Here is an 18,393-nt window from a genome sequence, read left to right on the forward strand (position 1 = left end):
CTTATATTGTCAACGCTGTGTACCGCCACCTCTCAGCTGCTGAACTGGGTCTTGGACCACATGAGTGAATCTCCTAAGAAGTCCAGCCTGGAGAGTGTCATCTCTGCGGGGAAGTTCCGGGTCACCTACCTGCCCTACGACTGGGGCACCAACAGCAGCCACTGAGTGAGACAGACCGACAGCACCCTCGGAAAGGAACAGATCCACATCATCCACTGATCTAAACCTACTGTACCAAACCAAGAAGAACCCCTCCGATTGCCCTCTGACGGGACCTACTGACCACTCACCCCCCAGCCCTCTCACATGGGGGGGGGGGGGGGTAAAGCCCAATTCATGCTTCGTCGCTCGATGCTTTTAAAACCGTCGCTCGACACTTTTGACGTCATGGGCGACACTTTTTGTGGAAAAAAGTGTCGCCGAGGGCTGTCGCGCATCAACGTTTTTTTCTGCGACACTTTTTTTTTGTCGAGCGACACTTTTCAAGAAGCATACATTAGGCTTAAAGTCGCACTGAAATGAAAAAAGTATTCTGTCCCATTTTGGTTCACATAATTGGTCATAGTGTTCACCTATTCAACGATGTATGCCAAACATTTTACAAAATTCTACTTTTGTTGTAATCTTATATCAAAGTATGTAATTTCTTACTTCCTGGAAAACGGTAGGTCACGTGCAAATGACGAGAACAAGTACCTTAGATTTTAGGCCAATAATCTCATGACATCCACCCATCAATCAACGCTATCCTTCTTTTGAATCTAAAGTTCTTAAAACCCGCCCACTTGTCAATGTTCCAATCAAATTCCTCTAAACATATGTCCCACCCTCATAGCTTGTTTGGGTCGGAAATACGTCAAACTACGGAACTTGGATGATCTCAAACGTCCGTTTCAGTGCGACTTTAAGGGTCAAGTGTACCTGCTGTAGTCCGAACATCAACCACAGCCCCAGTGGCCTGGGTGTCCGGCTGTTTCCGCATTCTACGATGTCACTTAGTGACCTGATGATGACCGAGGCACTGTAGAAACAGGCTGACGCCACGGCCACTGGCCCAACAAGCCATACTAAATACATGCTGCCCTCAGCACAGAGACTGAGGGCAGTCGGCATCACAGTAGATTCATCTAGGAACGCGCGCTAGCGCATGCGTGTCTGTGGGCCATGACGACCTATGACCTCCTGCCTTCCTGCAGCGTGTACATTCACACGTTTGTTTACTTCCCTTCCTAACTGGATCTTCCATTTGAAGTCTTGAATCATCTTGCTGCTTTTTAGCACAGCTATTTATTATGTGCATGAAATTAAACTTTTGAGAGTCTAATTTTTACATTTCGCAATCATGCAACTATTTGCATATCAAAACAGTAGAAACTAATATTTATCATATTGGTGAAGAATCTCTTATTGAAACATCACACATTTTGTCGCCCCTGGGGTCGTTTGAAAGCTCATAGAAGCAGCCTTATGATCTTATCTGGCATTCAGAGCCTTGCATGTAAAAAATATTCATATGGAACTCTTTTCTCAAGGGTAACAACGACAGAGTTGTATTTCCCTCTTTATCCACAATGCAACTGTGTGTCTATCTCAGGTCAGCCGCCTCATGATGCAGTGCGAGTAAACTGGGCTTAATTTCTCTCTGAACACTGTCTGCTGTAACAGAGTTGGCCTAATGCAAGCCTAGCACTACCACAGTAGCACAGCTAATCTACTGTTGACCTAGCACTACCGTGTCAACTCCAACTGGAGTTACCGGTCCATTTTAAAGGGATTTTTATCCACTGTAGAAGGGCTAATGCTCCTCACTAAGCCTTGGCCATCAACAACTGTTCTGTTTTGAGAGTGAGTCTTATTCTTAATCTAATATCTAATTTACATTTGCGGTCATTTCCCAGACACTGTCATCCAAAGCCACTTACAATTAGTACGTTTGTCAAGAGTAAGTGAACTGACTACATCACAGTCACCGTCATTAAAGGAGTAGTAAAGGGGACATTTTTCACATCCATTGTATGACCAAAACGGTGGTAGAGCAATTATCAGACTTTCTCAAAAGTGCTAGTTTTGTCAACGTTTTGATCTGAACCATTGTATATGATCATAAGTAACCTTAAAACAGGGCTAAACATGCATGTTCCCTTTACTAATCCTTTAAAACCTTCTATAATAACAAGTGACACTAGTAAAGAACAAATTCTTGTCTTCCACAGTTTAGGTTATTGGTTCTCGACTGGTGACTATTTCCGCATAATTTACCAAGCTTGAACAGCATGTGAGAAACTGTAGCCCGCCGATGTCATTCACTTTGTCACTCACTGAAATGCATGCATGTTATGATGACCGGAATGTGATGGAAGCATGTGATGCTTGGGCTGTGACTCTAATCCTGAGACATGTACTGTAGCTAGGATCCTAGCCCCCTCCCCCGTGGCCAGTGCCTTTGACCCCTGACCCTGCATGAGTGAGCTTACCTCAGAGACTGCTGTCATGCTCAAAGGTAGACCCTTCTCTCTCTTCCCCCACCCCCCCCCCCCCCCCCCCCGAGCTGATATGGATAGTCTGCACTCTGTGTAGTCTACATAACAGGCTAGCTGGATTACTGTTTGTCTTTTTACAAATGAGAATTTCTAGTCCGTTCTTCCCTCCCTAAGCTTACCGACTCTCCCTGTATCAGAAAGACTGTGATGCAAACCTGTTATACGAACACTGTTAAGGCTTCTATCATGCTCTTGCCTGAATGCAACTACAACCTACTGTAACTTTAAAGCAATACTTTTATGATGGAAATTATGCAATGAATATCTAAATAAAATATTATTCTAGTTTAGGGGTCTGCTGTCTTTTTGACCTCTTCTCCCAGTAACTGTCAAAGATTGTTAAGTATACAAGACTAAGTATACAAGCATCTTTACAATGTCTATGAAGTTCATACATACCACAAATGGCTTTTGAGCCATTTCCAAGTCCTAGTAATAAATTGTCTTAAATATTCCCAATACAAGGCAGGCTCCCTTTGGTTTATAAACTGTTTATTGAAACAAGTCGTTGATTTTCTTTAAGAAAAATAAACCCTTTTTGGTACAAATTTACATATTTAAATATATACATTTGTACACAACACCTTTCTTCTAAGTGTCCTTATCATAATCATGATGCATTTATACATAAACATGTAAATCACATCTGATTCAGGCGCTTCCTCCAAAATATTTGTCATCAAATGCATAGACGGCAAATTTACTTCTCGTTTGTACATAACAAAAATCCAGTAAGAACGATAACACTGATCATAACAGGTCATTTACATTGTGAAATTATTACAAGCAGTCTTGAAAAACATTAGTGCATTTTCCTTATCTCCTAGATTATAAAGCATATTGTATGTAACATGAGGCTTAGTGAATCAGTGATGGAACCACTGAGTGTTTATCAGTTCTATATACAGCGGATATAGCAGGTGGAAGGACTACTTGACCTCAGTGTTAGACAGACTGGTCTGTGGGTTGCACTGTAAAACTGGTCTGTGGGTTGTACTGTAAGACTGGTCTGTGGGTTGTACTGGTCTGTGGGTTGTACTGTAAGACTGGTCTATGTGGGTTGTACTGTAAGACTGGTCTGTGGGTTGTACTGTGAGACTGGTCTGTGGGTTGTACTGACAGACTGGTCTGTGGGTTGTACTGTGAGACTGGTCTGTGGGTTGTACTGTAAGACTGGTCTGTGGGTTGTACTGTGAGACTGGTCTGTGGGTTGTACTGTGAGACTGGTCTGTGGGTTGTACTGTGAGACTGGTCTGTGGGTTGTACTGTGAGACTGGTCTGTGGGTTGTACTGTGAGACTGGTCTGTGGGTTGTACTGTAAGACTGGTCTGTGGGTTGTACTGTAAGACTGGTCTGTGGGTTGTACTGACAGACTGGTCTGTGGGTTGTACTGTATAGGTTGACTGGTGGGGATAGCCCTGTAGAGTTCACTAGGGTCAAGTGGTGGGAGTCAGTGGTCAAAACCTGCTTCCAATCGGGCCCCTAGTCCTTTTCCTCCAGCAGTTCAAAGGTCAAGCTCCAGGCTAGGGCGCAGGCTAGCGTCAAGTTGAACTGGTTAAATGGTTAGTTGGGAATTTTGGACATGGATTCTTATTGGCCGGCTCATCCATTCTGTTCTTGATCGATGGAGACCATTTTCAGCTGATTCCCGTCTGTCCTTCTTGTGGACATACACGTTTTGCTAATGCTGGTGAAACCTAGAGGTACCAGGGTAGCATCCACCAAACTCAATGAAACACTCATAACACAAGAGATTCCACCGCGCATCGCCTCAGGTGAGCAGTCCGGTGCCTCTAAGGGGTGGGGCCTTTTTGTTACCTCTGCCCCAGCGACAGCGCTGGGCAAGAGGTAATGTTTTTGGTGGCGTGTGTGCGTGTTTGTCTCTTTGCAGGATTACGCAAAAAGGACAGGACCGATTTTCACGAAACTATGTGGAAGGGTGTAGCATTGTCCAACTTAGTAGCCATTACATTTTGGAGCAGATCCTAAGCACGAGTCAGGTCCACGGGACACCCAATCATGGCCGGCCATTCACCTCCATTCATTTTTTGAACCAGGATTACACAAAAACTACCTGACTGATTTTAATTAAACTCGGTGGTGTAGCATGGGCCAACTTACTATACAACCCCTTCAATTTTAAACCGGATCCGAATCACGGGTCAGGTCCACGGGCTGCCCAAACACAGCCGGACTGCCCATTCACTTCCATTCATTTTTTGGACTATGATTACGCAAAAACTACCAGACTGCTTTTTATGAAACTTGGTGGAGGGGTGTAGCATGGGCCAATTTAGAACTCATTCAATTTTGGCACAGGGCCACAAAATGCATTCAGGGGCAGAGGTCTGTGCTCTCTGAGCAATATTTCTACTTTCTGGTGCAATGACTAACGTTTCGATATTAGTACTTCATCATCAGACTCAGGAATGGACAAAGGCTGTGGCAAACTACTACTGTCCAGCACTATATAAAGTATTGCTCCGCCACTGTACTTGCGCCACTGTACTTGCGCCACTGTACTTCCGCCCAATGCGATTTGAGTCATTGTAGGGCTGAGGCAATGCGTCGACGTCAACGTCATCGACTATGTAAATACATCTACTTACAAAACGTGCGTTGACGCGCCGCAAAAGTTTAAAAAAAAAAGTAAGATGGCTGCACCTGGTCACAACTTCCAACCCTGTTTCTAATTAGCAATAAGATTAAGATATTTGTCTATGAAGGATTAAACATTGATATGACTGGTAGCTGAGTTTGGTAGTGGATGCTAGCCTGCGCTAGCATTAGCAAGATGTGTATGCCCACAAGAAGGACAGCATGTGATCAGCTGAAAATGGTCTCTATCGATAAATAACATCAACACAAGTCGGAATTGAGACATTACTGGTATGTCCAAAATTCTGAACTACCCCTTTAAACTTAGTCCTCAGTATGAAGCCAAACAAAAAGCCAAAGCTGTGTTTATGAGAGGTGGTCACGTGTGTTTGTAAGTCAAAGGACCAGAGATCGAACCCAGTGAGGGGGCAAGCGAGGGCAGAAGCAATACTGATGAGCGACACTCCGGGTTCGAGCTGAGGACGCCGCTGGTCACAGCTCTGACCCACCAACAGCCTGGTATCTGCTGGTCACCTCTAACCTGCCAAGACAAAACAAATATCAACACCCGCCATGTGAATGTCGTAAACACGTCCGGCCGTCGTGTCTCGGCCTCACGGTCCTGGGCTGCGTTCAAATTCAGCTAACAGAGGCGAACGTTCGTCGCAAACATGTTTTCTCCAAACGGTCACATTTGAACGGCTTTTAATGAACGTTCCAAATAGTTCGCATAAACGCAACAATCCCCATGGGAGCACATCTCCAGTAAGCCTGGGTCCATTGTGATCCTCGTTCCGTTACTGGCGAACTACCTCTCCAGACTGTTAGCTTCTGTTAGCAAACGTTGGCGGCGAACACAAAGCTAACGGAAAATAGTTTGCTAACGTTCGCAAACGTTCGCTGAATTTGAACGCACCCCTGGTCTTGTGACGCTCTACTCACTGTCGTCATCGGAGTCTAGGCTGAAGAGGGAGGAGCAGGTGTTGAGGGCCTGGTGTTTCTGCAGCTGCTCCGGGCCGCTGAAGGAGGTCAGGCATTTGGAGCAGCGCTGCCTCTGAGGGGCCGTCTTCTGCTTGACCGACGGCGGGCGGCTCTTACCGCCGTACGACGAGCAGGGCGGGGCCTGGGGGGATATCCTGCGCTTGCGCATCGAGAGCGCCGACTCGTCCAGATACGTGGAGGGGGGGGGGCGGATGAAGGGGGCCTTGACGTAGGGCACGTAGGAGTCCTCGGGCTTGAAGGTCTTGTGGGTCGGGATGACGGGCTCCGCGCAGGTCCTCGTCACCTCGGAGAGAGTGACCAGCTCCCCCGTCTCCCTGACGTCCATGCACTGGCGGTCGGCCTCCTCTGGGGACTTACTGTCCTCGGGCGCCGACTTCGGCCCCGGTGGCGACCCAGCGGGCAGAGAGGCGGTCGGCGAAGTCGGAGACGTGGTCGTAGAGGCGGTCGGGGCGGGCGTAGAGGTGGTCGGAGCCGGCATACAGGCGGTCGGGGCGGGAATAGAGGCGGTCGGGGCCGGCGTAGAGGTGGGCATCTCTCCTCCTGGGGCCTGGTGGGTCGTGGGCTCATCGTGCCCGTTGATGGGCCTCTGGCTGCAGTCACCAGGGAGGCCACCGAAGGCTACGTCCAGAGCCGGTCCCGTAGAGCTGGCCAAAGCCTGGCCGTTAGCGTCCAACTCCAGCGTCTGGCACTCTGCCCTCATGCCTGCAGCTTCAGTGGAGACAGAGACCTGGGTGCTAGGGCTGGCCGTCTCCTTCCGACTCTTCCCTTTCTGCTGCCACAGCTCCTCGATCTTCACCCTCTGTTTCCAGGGGGCCTCGGGGTTGACCGGCGTGGGGGTGGCCTGCACCGCGCCATCCTTGTCCGAGAGCTGCGGCTGGGTGTAGTGCCTCCACTCGTGGTCCTGGAGACTGGTGAGTGTGGCGAAGATCAGCTCGCAGCCAGGGAAGAGACATTGGGGTTGGAAGGGCTGGTGGGTCTCTGTGTGATCCTTCAGCTCTGGGGGGGTCTTGAAACGCAGGCTGCAGCTTAGGTGGACACATATTTGTCTGAGGGGGGCGTCATGCACCTTCATGTGGTCGATGTAGTGTTGGGCGTTCAGCATGCGCCTGTTGTGGGAAGACGAGAGGTCGACGGGACAATGTTAGGACAAAAAAGAGAGATTATATCTCTGTTCTTACACATCGGCAATCTCTATGATAAATCTCCAGTAGAACGTGACAACAGCAATATCCTGGTGTTCATGGGAATACATTAACCTTCCAGTGGTGTTTTGAGAAGACATTGTTATGTCAGGACATTATTGTTGTGGACCCGGGAAAAAGCTGTTAAAGGAGTAGTAAAGGAAAAATGCATGTTTAGCCCTGTTTTAAGGTTACTTATGATCATATACAATGGTTCAAATCAAAACGTTGACAAAGCTAGCATTTTCGAGAAAGTTGATAATTGCTCTACCACCGTTTTGGTCATACAATGGATGTGGATGGGCATCTTGAAAAATCATTCAAAAACATGTTAAACTCGATTTCAAAGACAAGAAACTCACCAAGGTGTTAGTTGGCGTTCTGACATATAATTCGTAATTCGCCATAAAGTAAGATTCTAGTTCATCTGGAAAGGCTTTTTTAAATATTTAGCATAGAACTATTTAGTCGCAGCACATACGTGTGTAAACTAAAAAAACCGCAAACTAGGTAGCGTAGCAACATAAACAATAACAATAGCTACCGTAAGTAGTTCCGCTTCCTGAATCCCCTCTGCGGATTGATCTACACATCTACAACGGTCGCTTCAATACAAGTCACCCTCGGTGAGCTTCTTGTCTTTGAAATCGAGAGTTTCACATGTTTTTGAATGATTTTTCAAGATGCCCATCCACATCCATTGTATGACCTCAACGGTGGTAGAGCAATCATCAACTTTCTCGAAAATGCTAGCTTTGTCAACATTTTGATCTGAACCATTGTATATGATACAATGTAACCTTAAAACAGGGCTAAACATGCATTTTCCCTTTACTACTCCTTTAATGAACTAATGTAGTAGTGTAGTACTGTATGTAGTGTGTAATAGTCTGTCAGGAAACATACCTTTGGCAGTAGATGCACCTGCCCTTGCTCCGCAGGAAGGCCCACTCCAGCACCGCGCGGTCTCCCATGTGGAAGCCCAGGGCATGCTTGAGCAGCGACGGACCGATCTTCACAAAGATCTTATCACAGCCCTCCGCGGGACACAGGTGGTACTCCTTCCTGACCCCGTTCTCCCCTGCCTCGTTCTCCTTCACGGGAGACGATGCGCCCCTCAGAATCACCAGTTTACCCTTCACTATCACCTGCTCGTCCCTGAAATCTACCAGCTTCTGTTCGGGGATGTTGGGCTTCATCAGTTTTTTGTTGTGGTTGTTGGTCTTCTTGATGAGAATTCGGAGGTTCTGGATGATCCGGGCCTGCTTCGTGATCTCGGGCTTGGGTTTCTTGATCTCGGATTTGGGTTTCGTAATCTCGGGCTTGGGTTTCGTAATCTCCGTTTTGGGTATCATAATCTCCGTCTTGGGTTTCGTAATCTCCGTCTTGGGTTTCGTAATCTCTATCTTGGGTGTCATTTTGCTGGTTGGGGCCTCATAATCGAGTGGTTCCATGGTTCCGTTGACGGAAGGAGGAGGAGGAGGAGGAGGAGGCTTGGCGCCGGTTCCTGTGCTGCATGGTTCTTCTGGACTCTCACACGCCTTATTCAGCAGTTCCTCTATGTGCTGCAGGACGTGCTGCTTGGCCAGGTTGTACTTCTTGAAGATGGTGCTGCAGAAGATGCATCGCAGCCTCCTCCTCTTCAGGTGGGCTATGCTGTGCCTCAACACATTCCCTCCTTTGAAGTCCTTGTGGCAGGAGTCACAGTGGTACTGCAGGGGGGCATAACGCCTGGCACGAAGGGCCCGGACCTTCCATGGCTTCATTACTTCACCCTGGAGGGGTAGAGAAAGAGAGAGAGAGAGAGAGACGGAACAAGACAGTCAGAGAGAGTGAGATGGAGAGACGTCTGATTAGCTAGATTCATTGGTGGGGCACAAGGGTATTACACATTTACAAGACATCGGAGACATCAAACACACACACACACACACAGATCATGGAAAAGAAGCAGTAGCATCCTTCCTTGACCCACAGAGCACTAAGTAACAGTATGACTGACCTCGTTGATAGACTCATCCTCCAGTGATGGGTTCTGCTCCAATACTGCGCTGTCGTCTACCACCGACCCAGGTTGTTCCGGGGGTTGTGGTTCATTCTCGGCAGGGTCTTTAAGAATTTTCGAGTAGCTGTGGAACAGCTGCAGTGGATCCTCTTCAAACATCATGGCTGGACCATCGAGCTCCGGCTCTGCCGACACAGCAGGGGGCCAACGCTCCTCCTCTGAAAGCTTCATGTCGGAATCTGTTTGAGGCAGGGTGGACTGCAGACTGCCAGGGTCTACCATATCCCCATGGTCCTCCGGTCCCTTCTCCTGCCTCGCGCAGTCCTGCGTGTCCACCCTCGCATCCACCTCTTCCACACACGAGTCCTCGCACCCTCCCACCCGTTCAACTCCGTCTCCCGTAAAACCGCTCTCCCTATCCTCCTCCTCCAGAAACACTTCATTCTCAGGGTAGGAAAGCTCCGTCGTCGACATAGTCCTGAGGGCGTGCCGCTTACCCCGCCTCCCCCGGCCCTGCCCTCTATCCCGGGTGCCCTCGGGGGCAGTGTTCTCCGCCTGCCTGCTCATCTCCAGGAGAAGCCATCTTGTCTTCTTGCCCCGCCTCTTCCGAATGGTGTTCTTGGCACGCCTGGCCAGGTACTCTCTCTGCCGGTCGACCGGCTGCTTGAGGCTGCTCTCCTCGCGATGGCGTCTCAGGGAGTATTTAGACATGCTGTCTGTGTTACTGGGCTTGATGGCATACTTGATTTCTGGGTCATCTCCCGAATCGGCATCGTCAGAGTTGTGTCGCCTCCTCCTCCTCCTCTTTCTCCTTATCCACCACCTCCTCTTGCCTTTCCCGTCTTCTATGGGCTCAGGAGGAGCCTCCCCTCCTTCTCTGTCCACCCCCGCTCCCTCCTCTCCCTTCACAGGGCTGGGGGACCCAGGAGCTGGGTCAGGGTGGAGTTGGGGGGTGTCTGTGGGTTGGCCGCAGACCTCAGGCATGCTCAGGTCATTTGGTATCAACTTCTCTACCATCTCCTCCTCCTCCTCCATCTCCTCCTCCTCCTCCATCTCGCTGAGGGCAGCCTTCATGGCCTTGTCGCTCATTAGCTCCAGACAGTTGGTCCTCAGGGTGAGAAGGTCACAGAACTCCGGGTCGAAGCAGAGGCCTTCCTTCAACACCTGGGAGAAGAGAGGAATCAAGAGCAGTCGCTGAAAATCTCGCACTCCGATCACAAACGCGCTCACATTCAGATACACAACCGCTAAACTTGAGGCCAGTTCACTGGGGAAAATATTGCACCTAGTCTAAAAGCAAACGACCCTCGTCTAGAACTGGGCTTAACTGCTGTTCGAGAAAGCGGCCCCCGGTACGTTTCGTAGGAGTTCCCGGTCTGACCTGCAGGATGTGGAAGCGGACGTTGGTCCTGACGGGGCTGCGGTGCGGGTGTTGCTCCTGGTCGGGGTGTCGGTACAGCAGACACACGGTCCTGTAGGCCTCCAGGCTGCGCTCCAGGCGGAGGACCAGCAGGGCGGCGGCCCGGCACACCTCCAGGTCCCGGGGCAGCAGGAAGGCGATGGTCTTGCAGACCAGGGAGCGCGTCTGGGGGTCCGCCTGGGCGTCACGCTGCAGGGCCTGAGCACACAGCTCCACGCAGAACTGCACGCCCTCGCTGCCCATCTGACGGAACATAGAGGATGGTGGGGGCGTTGCACTGAGAAGAGCTACAGGCCCCCTGATTGGCTGGACACTGGACCTGAGTCAGAGCAGAGGCTCTTGGGACATTTTGTACATTTACAAGCTCTTGTACGCCTGAGACATATTTGCACAATCTAGGCATGCTAAGGAACCTATCTACTGTTATACGCTTGTACATTTGCATTTCTGTATATCTTGGGTCCATTGTATAAAAAAAAAAAAAGTGAGGATTGTGATCATTTGTCTTTTGATGCTGTAACAGCACAATTTCCCCCAGGGATCAATAACAACCTCCTCATCTGTCCATAAGCAATACCCATCAAGTGTCAGTGCGAGTTATACTAATCTGAAGTAGGCCCTGCACACTTAAATTGAAAACACATTCTTTTACTGGCAAGTTTTGATGCCATAAAGCAGGGGTATTTAATTAAAATTCAGTCAGTTTTCATATTTAACTGGAGGGTAGGCTAGGCCTACTATAAACAAAAGTTATTTTTTCATCCATCCATCCATCTTCATCCACTCATCCCGGGCCGAGTCGCAGAGGTAGCAGTTCTAACAGAGGGCCCCACACATCCTTTTTCCTTAGCAACATCAACCAGCTCTGCCTGGGGGATCTTTAGCCGCTCACAGGCCAGTGCGGTAATGTAATCCTGCTACCTGGTCCTGGGTCTACCTCGTGGCCTCCTCCCAGGCACCCAGGAGGCATCCTCACTAGATGCCCGAACCACTTCAACTGGCTCCTTTCGACGCAAAGGAGCAGCGGCTCTACTCCGAGTCTCTCACGGATGATTGAACTTCTCACCCGATCTCTCAGGGAGACCCCAGCCACCCTCCTGAGAAAACTCATCTCACCTGCTTGTATCCTTGATCTCATTCTTTCGGTCATGACCCATCCTTCATGACCATAGGTGAGAGTAGGAACAATGATTGACCGGTAGATTGAGAGCTTTGCCTTTTGGCTCAGCTCTCTTTTCGTCACAACAGTGCGGTAAAGCGATTAAAGAATCGCTCCTGCTGCTCCGATTCTCCGGCCAAACTCCCTCTCCATGGTTCCCTCACTCGTGAACAAGACCCCCAGATACTTGACCTCCTTCACATTTCTCATTTAAAGTATAAAAGGGCTGTATTTAAAAATAAAATAGGCCTATACATGAGAGCTTTTGAAAAAGGTGCATCTTAAGTTAACTCCATTTCACATCAACAGTCTCAACCATTTTATAATAAGTAATCTCAACCCAACACCTCCTTTTCTCCGTCTCTCTCTCTTGAATTCCTCTCCCCCACTTTCTCTTCAGTGAGAGAAGTGAGCTCTAGCTCCTCGTGCCAGGGTGGTAATCTAGGCAGGGAACTCACCTCTTCTGTGACCACTTTGATGAAGGGGAAGATGGCTCGGACGTTGGTGGTGGAAGCCATTAACTGCTGGCACTCTGCCAGGAAGTCCTGCTTGGAGGGGTGGGCCCTGAGGTTCAGTCTGCTCCACAAAAACACCAGGTCCCTGTACGGGGGGGGGGGGCAGACAGGCCCATTTATATTTTATACACACTAACTAGACTAGTCGGGGCTTTAACAGCACATGGGCAAACTCAACTACGCACAACAATCACAACAACATGGATCACCTGAACTAACTAGAGCTATCAACACAACATTTATTAGGGCTGTGCAATGAAATTGATACATAGCGATACTTTTTGCCATGATACTGTATCGATTTTCCACCATACTGTATCAATACAGTAAAAAAAAAAAAAAAAAAATTTTAAAGAATATATATAAAACAAGACAGTGAATAGATATATAGAAAATTCTGGATAGAATTCAGTCATATTGTATCGTGAGGCCCAATACCCAGCCCTAACATATATACTACATGTGTAACTAAATATGCATTTACTACCAGAACTTAGTGCATGGTGTTACTGACCAGATGTAGTACATGTCTCCATTCTCTAACTGCTGGGTGAGGAAGGCTTTGCACAGAGAGAGCAGCAGCTCATCCTTCACCACACTCTCCGTGTTACAGATGATCTCCACTGCATCTCTCCCATCTATGTCAGCCATCTGGGGAGGGACACACACACACACACACACACACACACACACACACACACACACACGCACACACACACACGTCACACAAGCTCATAACAGTCATGAGATTCTTTGCTTCACTCAATCCCCCCACTTAACCTCTATGTATCCCCTGACAATCCCCAAGTGCATGCTCTCTCTCTCTCTCATACCTCCTTCTCTCTCTCATACCTCCTTCTCTCTCTCTCTCTCTCTCTCTCTCATACCTCCTTCTCTTTCATACCTCCTTCTCTCTCTCTCATACCTCCTTCTCTCTCTCATACCTCCTTCTCTCTCTCTCTTACCTCCTTCTCTCTCATACCTCCTTCTCTCTCTCTCTTACCTCCTTCTCTCTCTCTCTCTCATACCTCCTTCTCTCATACCTTCTTCTCTCTCTCTCTCTCATACCTCCTTCTCTCTCTCTCTCTCATACCTTCTCTCTCTCTCTCATACCTCCTTCTCTCTCTCATACCTCCTTCTCTCTCTCATACCTCCTTCTCTCTCTCTCTCTCATACCGTCTTGTGCAGGTGTTCGTGGAGCGAAGCCTTGTAGACGCAGGTGAGGTAGGCCTGATGGAAGTAGAGGTGTCCTCCCGTGGTCGGGTGGTCCAGGCAGCTCTTGGCCAGGGCCATGGCCTCCAGCACGCGCTCACAGGCCTGCAGGTAGCGCACGCGCAGTTCCAAGAGCAACGGGGCCTCGGAGCTCAAGTACTCCTCCACTACAGACGAGGGAGAGAGAGGAGGATGACGCACTCCATCCATCTGTCCGGTGTGTGTGGGTATGTTTCGGTCCATCCAGTGTGTGTGTGTGTGTGTGTGTGTGTGTGTGTGTGTGTACCATCTGTCCGGGGCAGAGCTGCTTCCCTCAGGATGGCCTGCAGCACGGGGTTTTCCCATGGGCCACCACTGTTGATGATGCGCCTGACCTGCTGCAGGTACACATTCTGGTGTCTCAGCAGGCTGGAGTGGCAGTTCTGCAGTGTAGGACGTGAGACATATCACGCATGAACAACTGCTAACCTAGCTGCTTTTTATTTATTTATTTTTTACAGCTCAGCAGGGTCATATGAAACAGGGCTGAGTTTCCCAGAGGCATCGTAGCGCTACGATTGAATGCCGTAGCTTACTATGAACGTAGCGCTACGATGCCTCTGGGAAACTCAGCCCAGAGCTGAACATGACAGATAATGTTCTTCCTCACCTGGAAAGAGTGCAATATATCCTTCAACGGATCCTCTTGGAACTCCTCTTTTCTGAAGAACAGCAACAGCTCGAAGAAGCTCCTGTAAGTGAAATGTTCCGGCATGTCAAGGAACGTAATGAATCCAGACTAGGCTTAAACGTTTGGTCCCGAAGAACAATTATGCAACTGCAACCCATTTCATTCTTGAATAATGGGTTGCAGCATCACATAATGTGTGTCATCGTGTTATTCTAACATTGCGTGGAGTCAATTCAAGCTCAGAGTATATTTCTGCAGCTGCTGCATGTACTTACAAGGCCAAACTGCTGAGAACATAGCATATATGCTGGCAGTCGTCCGGAAAGGCAGAGGTGGCTTTGGTGAAGCGGTAGAGAGCTGCCCGGAGCAGCTTGAGCTGGGGCAGAGGCACCTGCCATCGCCCTGCGTGCTCCTCCACCAACTGGGTAACAAAGACATTCTGTTACTGATAAGATACAAGCAAATACCAGGCTTTGTTGGTTGCATGTCTGAATATTGTTGTTGCCACCCAATTAACTAGCTAGATAATAAGTACCAGACCGAAGCAGGCGAAAATGTAACGTCACCTAGCATAGCTAAGTTTAGCTTGCTAACGTTATGCATCAGTGCTTGTTCGTCCAGGTAGTTATGGTGCATTCGTTTATAACTGGGAGGTGGCAATTTGCGACTTGCTACTAGGAATGATTAAATAAAACACCGCATGAACTCACACTTCCTCGTCGCAAATTCGGATATGTTTCTCAGCCCCCAGTTGCTCCAATGCACTAGATATAACTAGGTAACTGTGATATAATGGTATATAGATATAACTAGGTAACTGTGATATAATGGTATATAGATATAACTAGGTAACTGTGATATAATGGTATATAGATATAACTAGGGAACTGTGATATAATGGTATATAGATATAACTAGGTAACTGTGATATAATGGTATATAGATATAACTAGGTAACTGTGATATAATGGTATATAGATATAACTAGGTAACTGTGATATAATGGTATATAGATATAACTAGGTAACTGTGATATAATGGTATATAGATATAACTAGGTAACTGTGATATAATGGTATATAGATATAACTAGGTAACTGTGATATAATGGTATATAGATATAACTAGGTAACTGTGATATAATGGTATATAGATATAACTAGGTAACTGTGATATAATGGTATAAATATATAACTAGGTAACTGTGATATAATGGTATATAGATATAACTAGGTAACTGTGATATAATGGGATATAGATATAACTAGGTAACTGTGATATAATGGTATATAGATATAACTAGGTAACTGATATAATGGTATATAGATATAACTAGGTAACTGTGATATAATGGTATATAGATATAACTAGGTAACTGATATAATGGTATATAGATATAACTAGGTAACTGTGATATAATGGTATATAGATATAACTAGGTAACTGTGATATAATGGTATATAGATATAACTAGGTAACTGTGATATAATGGTATATAGATATAACTAGGTAACTGTGATATAATGGTATATAGATATAACTAGGTAACTGATATAATGGTATATAGATATAACTAGGTAACTGTGATATAATGGTATATAGATATAACTAGGTAACTGTGATATAATGGTATATAGATATAACTAGGTAACTGATATAATGGTATATAGATATAACTAGGTAACTGATATAATGGTATATAGATATAACTAGGTAACTGATATAATGGTATATAGATATAACTAGGTAACTGTGATATAATGGTATATAGATATAACTAGGTAACTGTGATGTAATGGTATATAGATATAACTAGGTAACTGTGATATAATGGTATATAGATATAACTAGGTAACTGGGATATAATGGTATATAGATATAACTAGGTAACTGTGATATAATGGTATATAGATATAACTAGGTAACTGGGATATAATGGTATATAGATATAACTAGGTAACTGTGATATAATGGTATATAGATATAACTAGGTGACTGTGATATAATGGTATATAGATATAACTAGGTAACTGTGATATAATGGTATATAGATATAACTAGGTAACTGTGATATAATGGTATATAGATATAACTAGGTAACTGTGATATAATGGTGTATAGATATAACTAGGTAACTGTGATATAATGGTATATAGATATAACTAGGTAACTGTGATATAATGGTATATAGATATAACTAGGTAACTGTGATATAATGGTATATAGATATAACTAGGTAACTGTGATATAATGGTATATAGATATAACTAGGTAACTGTGATATAATGGTATATAGATATAACTAGGTAACTGATATAATGGTATATAGATATAACTAGGTAACTGATATAATGGTATATATATATAACTAGGTAACTGTGATATAATGGTATATAGATATAACTAGGTAACTGTGATATAATGGTATATAGATATAACTAGGTAACTGATATAATGGTATATAGATATAACTAGGTAACTGATATAATGGTATATAGATATAACTAGGTAACTGATATAATGGTATATAGATATAACTAGGTAACTGTGATATAATGGTATATAGATATAACTAGGTAACTGTGATATAATGGTATATAGATATAACTAGGTAACTGTGATATAATGGTATATAGATATAACTAGGTAACTGGGATATAATGGTATATAGATATAACTAGGTAACTGTGATATAATGGTATATAGATATAACAAGGTAACTGGGATATAATGGTATATAGATATAACTAGGTAACTGTGATATAATGGTATATAGATATAACTAGGTGACTGTGATATAATGGTATATAGATATAACTAGGTAACTGTGATATAATGGTATATAGATATAACTAGGTAACTGTGATATAATGGTATATAGATATAACTAGGTAACTGTGATATAATGGTGTATAGATATAACTAGGTAACTGTGATATAATGGTATATAGATATAACTAGGTAACTGTGATATAATGGTATATAGATATAACTAGGTAACTGTGATATAATGGTATATAGCTCGAATGCACACAGGTCGGAGGTAGGTATTTTGCCACTTGCGACTTGCCACCTCCGACCACAAACGAACGCACCATTATTTAATAATTCCTAGCAAGTCGCAGTTTGCACCTCCCAGTTAGAAACGAACGCACCCTAAGTTGAGCATGCTAACGTTGTGCATCAGTGCTAGTTCGTCCAGGTAGTTAGCATCACGTTACTTAACGTTAGCTAGTTACGAAAGCAACACGTCTAGTGTTACCTATGTACATCTAAAGATGTCTAAGATAAGCTAGATGGATAGCTTAGCTTAGAAACTGTACATTTTAACCAGCTAATCGTCATTGTTGTGTTGCAGCTTGCATAGATACTGTGCTAACGCGGTCGGGGGGACGTTAACGTTACTAACTCATCTAATATCTAATATATATGATATCTAACTCACCTTACAAAACTCTGAGCAGTATCCCTTGCTTTGCAGTGTCGACTCGTTGCTACAATATCGGTGAAACAACGCATCCAGTTCAAATTCTAGCTTTTCTGTTTCTGAGTCTCTTTCTGTGTCCGCCATACTGGATGGTTACCAGGCAGATATCACATAGGGACAAAGGGGGATCTCCGTTTCCTTTTTTCTGATTGGCTACCGGTTACATTCCTTTTTTCTGATTGGCTACCGGTTACATTCCTTTTTTTTGATTGGCTACCGGGTACATGCTGTATTTCTATTGGACGTTTATTCACCCCATGCCCAGCCCCCGTGTGTGATGTATCGACTAGATACAATAGATTTTTGTAATAGATTATTGTTTTGGTTTAAAAGCATCAATATACTGATACAGACAACATAGAACATGTAGTGTTGAGGGGAATTCATTGCTTAGAGAATTTAGGTGTAGCCTAGATGCAGATAAGGTGTCGATTGATTGAGGTATACGTATATGTACGTAGCCTAATATGTTATCTTACCGAGATAAAACGAGAAGTGATGAATGCATGCATTATGCAAAGACCAGTTCATCACAATTCAGTTTGGGAGTGAATTCTGTAACCCTGTTATTACCCCTAGGGTGGCGCCATCACACTATATTCTC

The 18,393-nt window shown here is 45.5% G+C and overlaps 2 protein-coding genes across 2 annotated transcripts in view; one reads left to right on the plus strand and one right to left on the minus strand.

Annotated features, from left to right (window-relative positions):
• LOC311320100 (uncharacterized protein) overlaps positions 1-2,658 on the plus strand; it is a 14,053-nt gene extending 11,395 nt beyond the window's left edge. Inside the window, exon 11 of the mRNA XM_084451761.1 lies at positions 37-2,658. Within this exon, the coding sequence (XP_084307887.1) occupies positions 37-165 (129 nt within the window). The 3' untranslated portion in view covers positions 166-2,658. The remainder of the gene's footprint in view (positions 1-36) is intronic.
• A 2,906-nt stretch (positions 2,659-5,564) lies between these two features.
• znf654 (zinc finger protein 654) lies at positions 5,565-17,873 on the minus strand (the record flags this gene model as incomplete). The annotated part of the gene is made up of 12 exons (XM_084452081.1): positions 5,565-5,679; positions 6,081-7,246; positions 8,228-8,961; positions 9,663-10,490; positions 10,708-10,989; positions 12,364-12,505; positions 12,935-13,071; positions 13,597-13,799; positions 13,919-14,054; positions 14,282-14,363; positions 14,578-14,723; positions 17,748-17,873. 12 exons carry the CDS (start codon positions 17,871-17,873, stop codon positions 5,675-5,677), a joined length of 3,987 nt encoding a protein of 1,328 aa, XP_084308207.1. The 3' UTR covers positions 5,565-5,674.
• Positions 17,874-18,393: the final 520 nt, after the last annotated feature.

The sequence above is a fragment of the Borostomias antarcticus genome (genome assembly GCF_949987555.1).
Source record: "Borostomias antarcticus genome assembly, chromosome: 17".
Lineage (NCBI taxonomy): Eukaryota > Metazoa > Chordata > Actinopteri > Stomiiformes > Stomiidae > Borostomias > Borostomias antarcticus.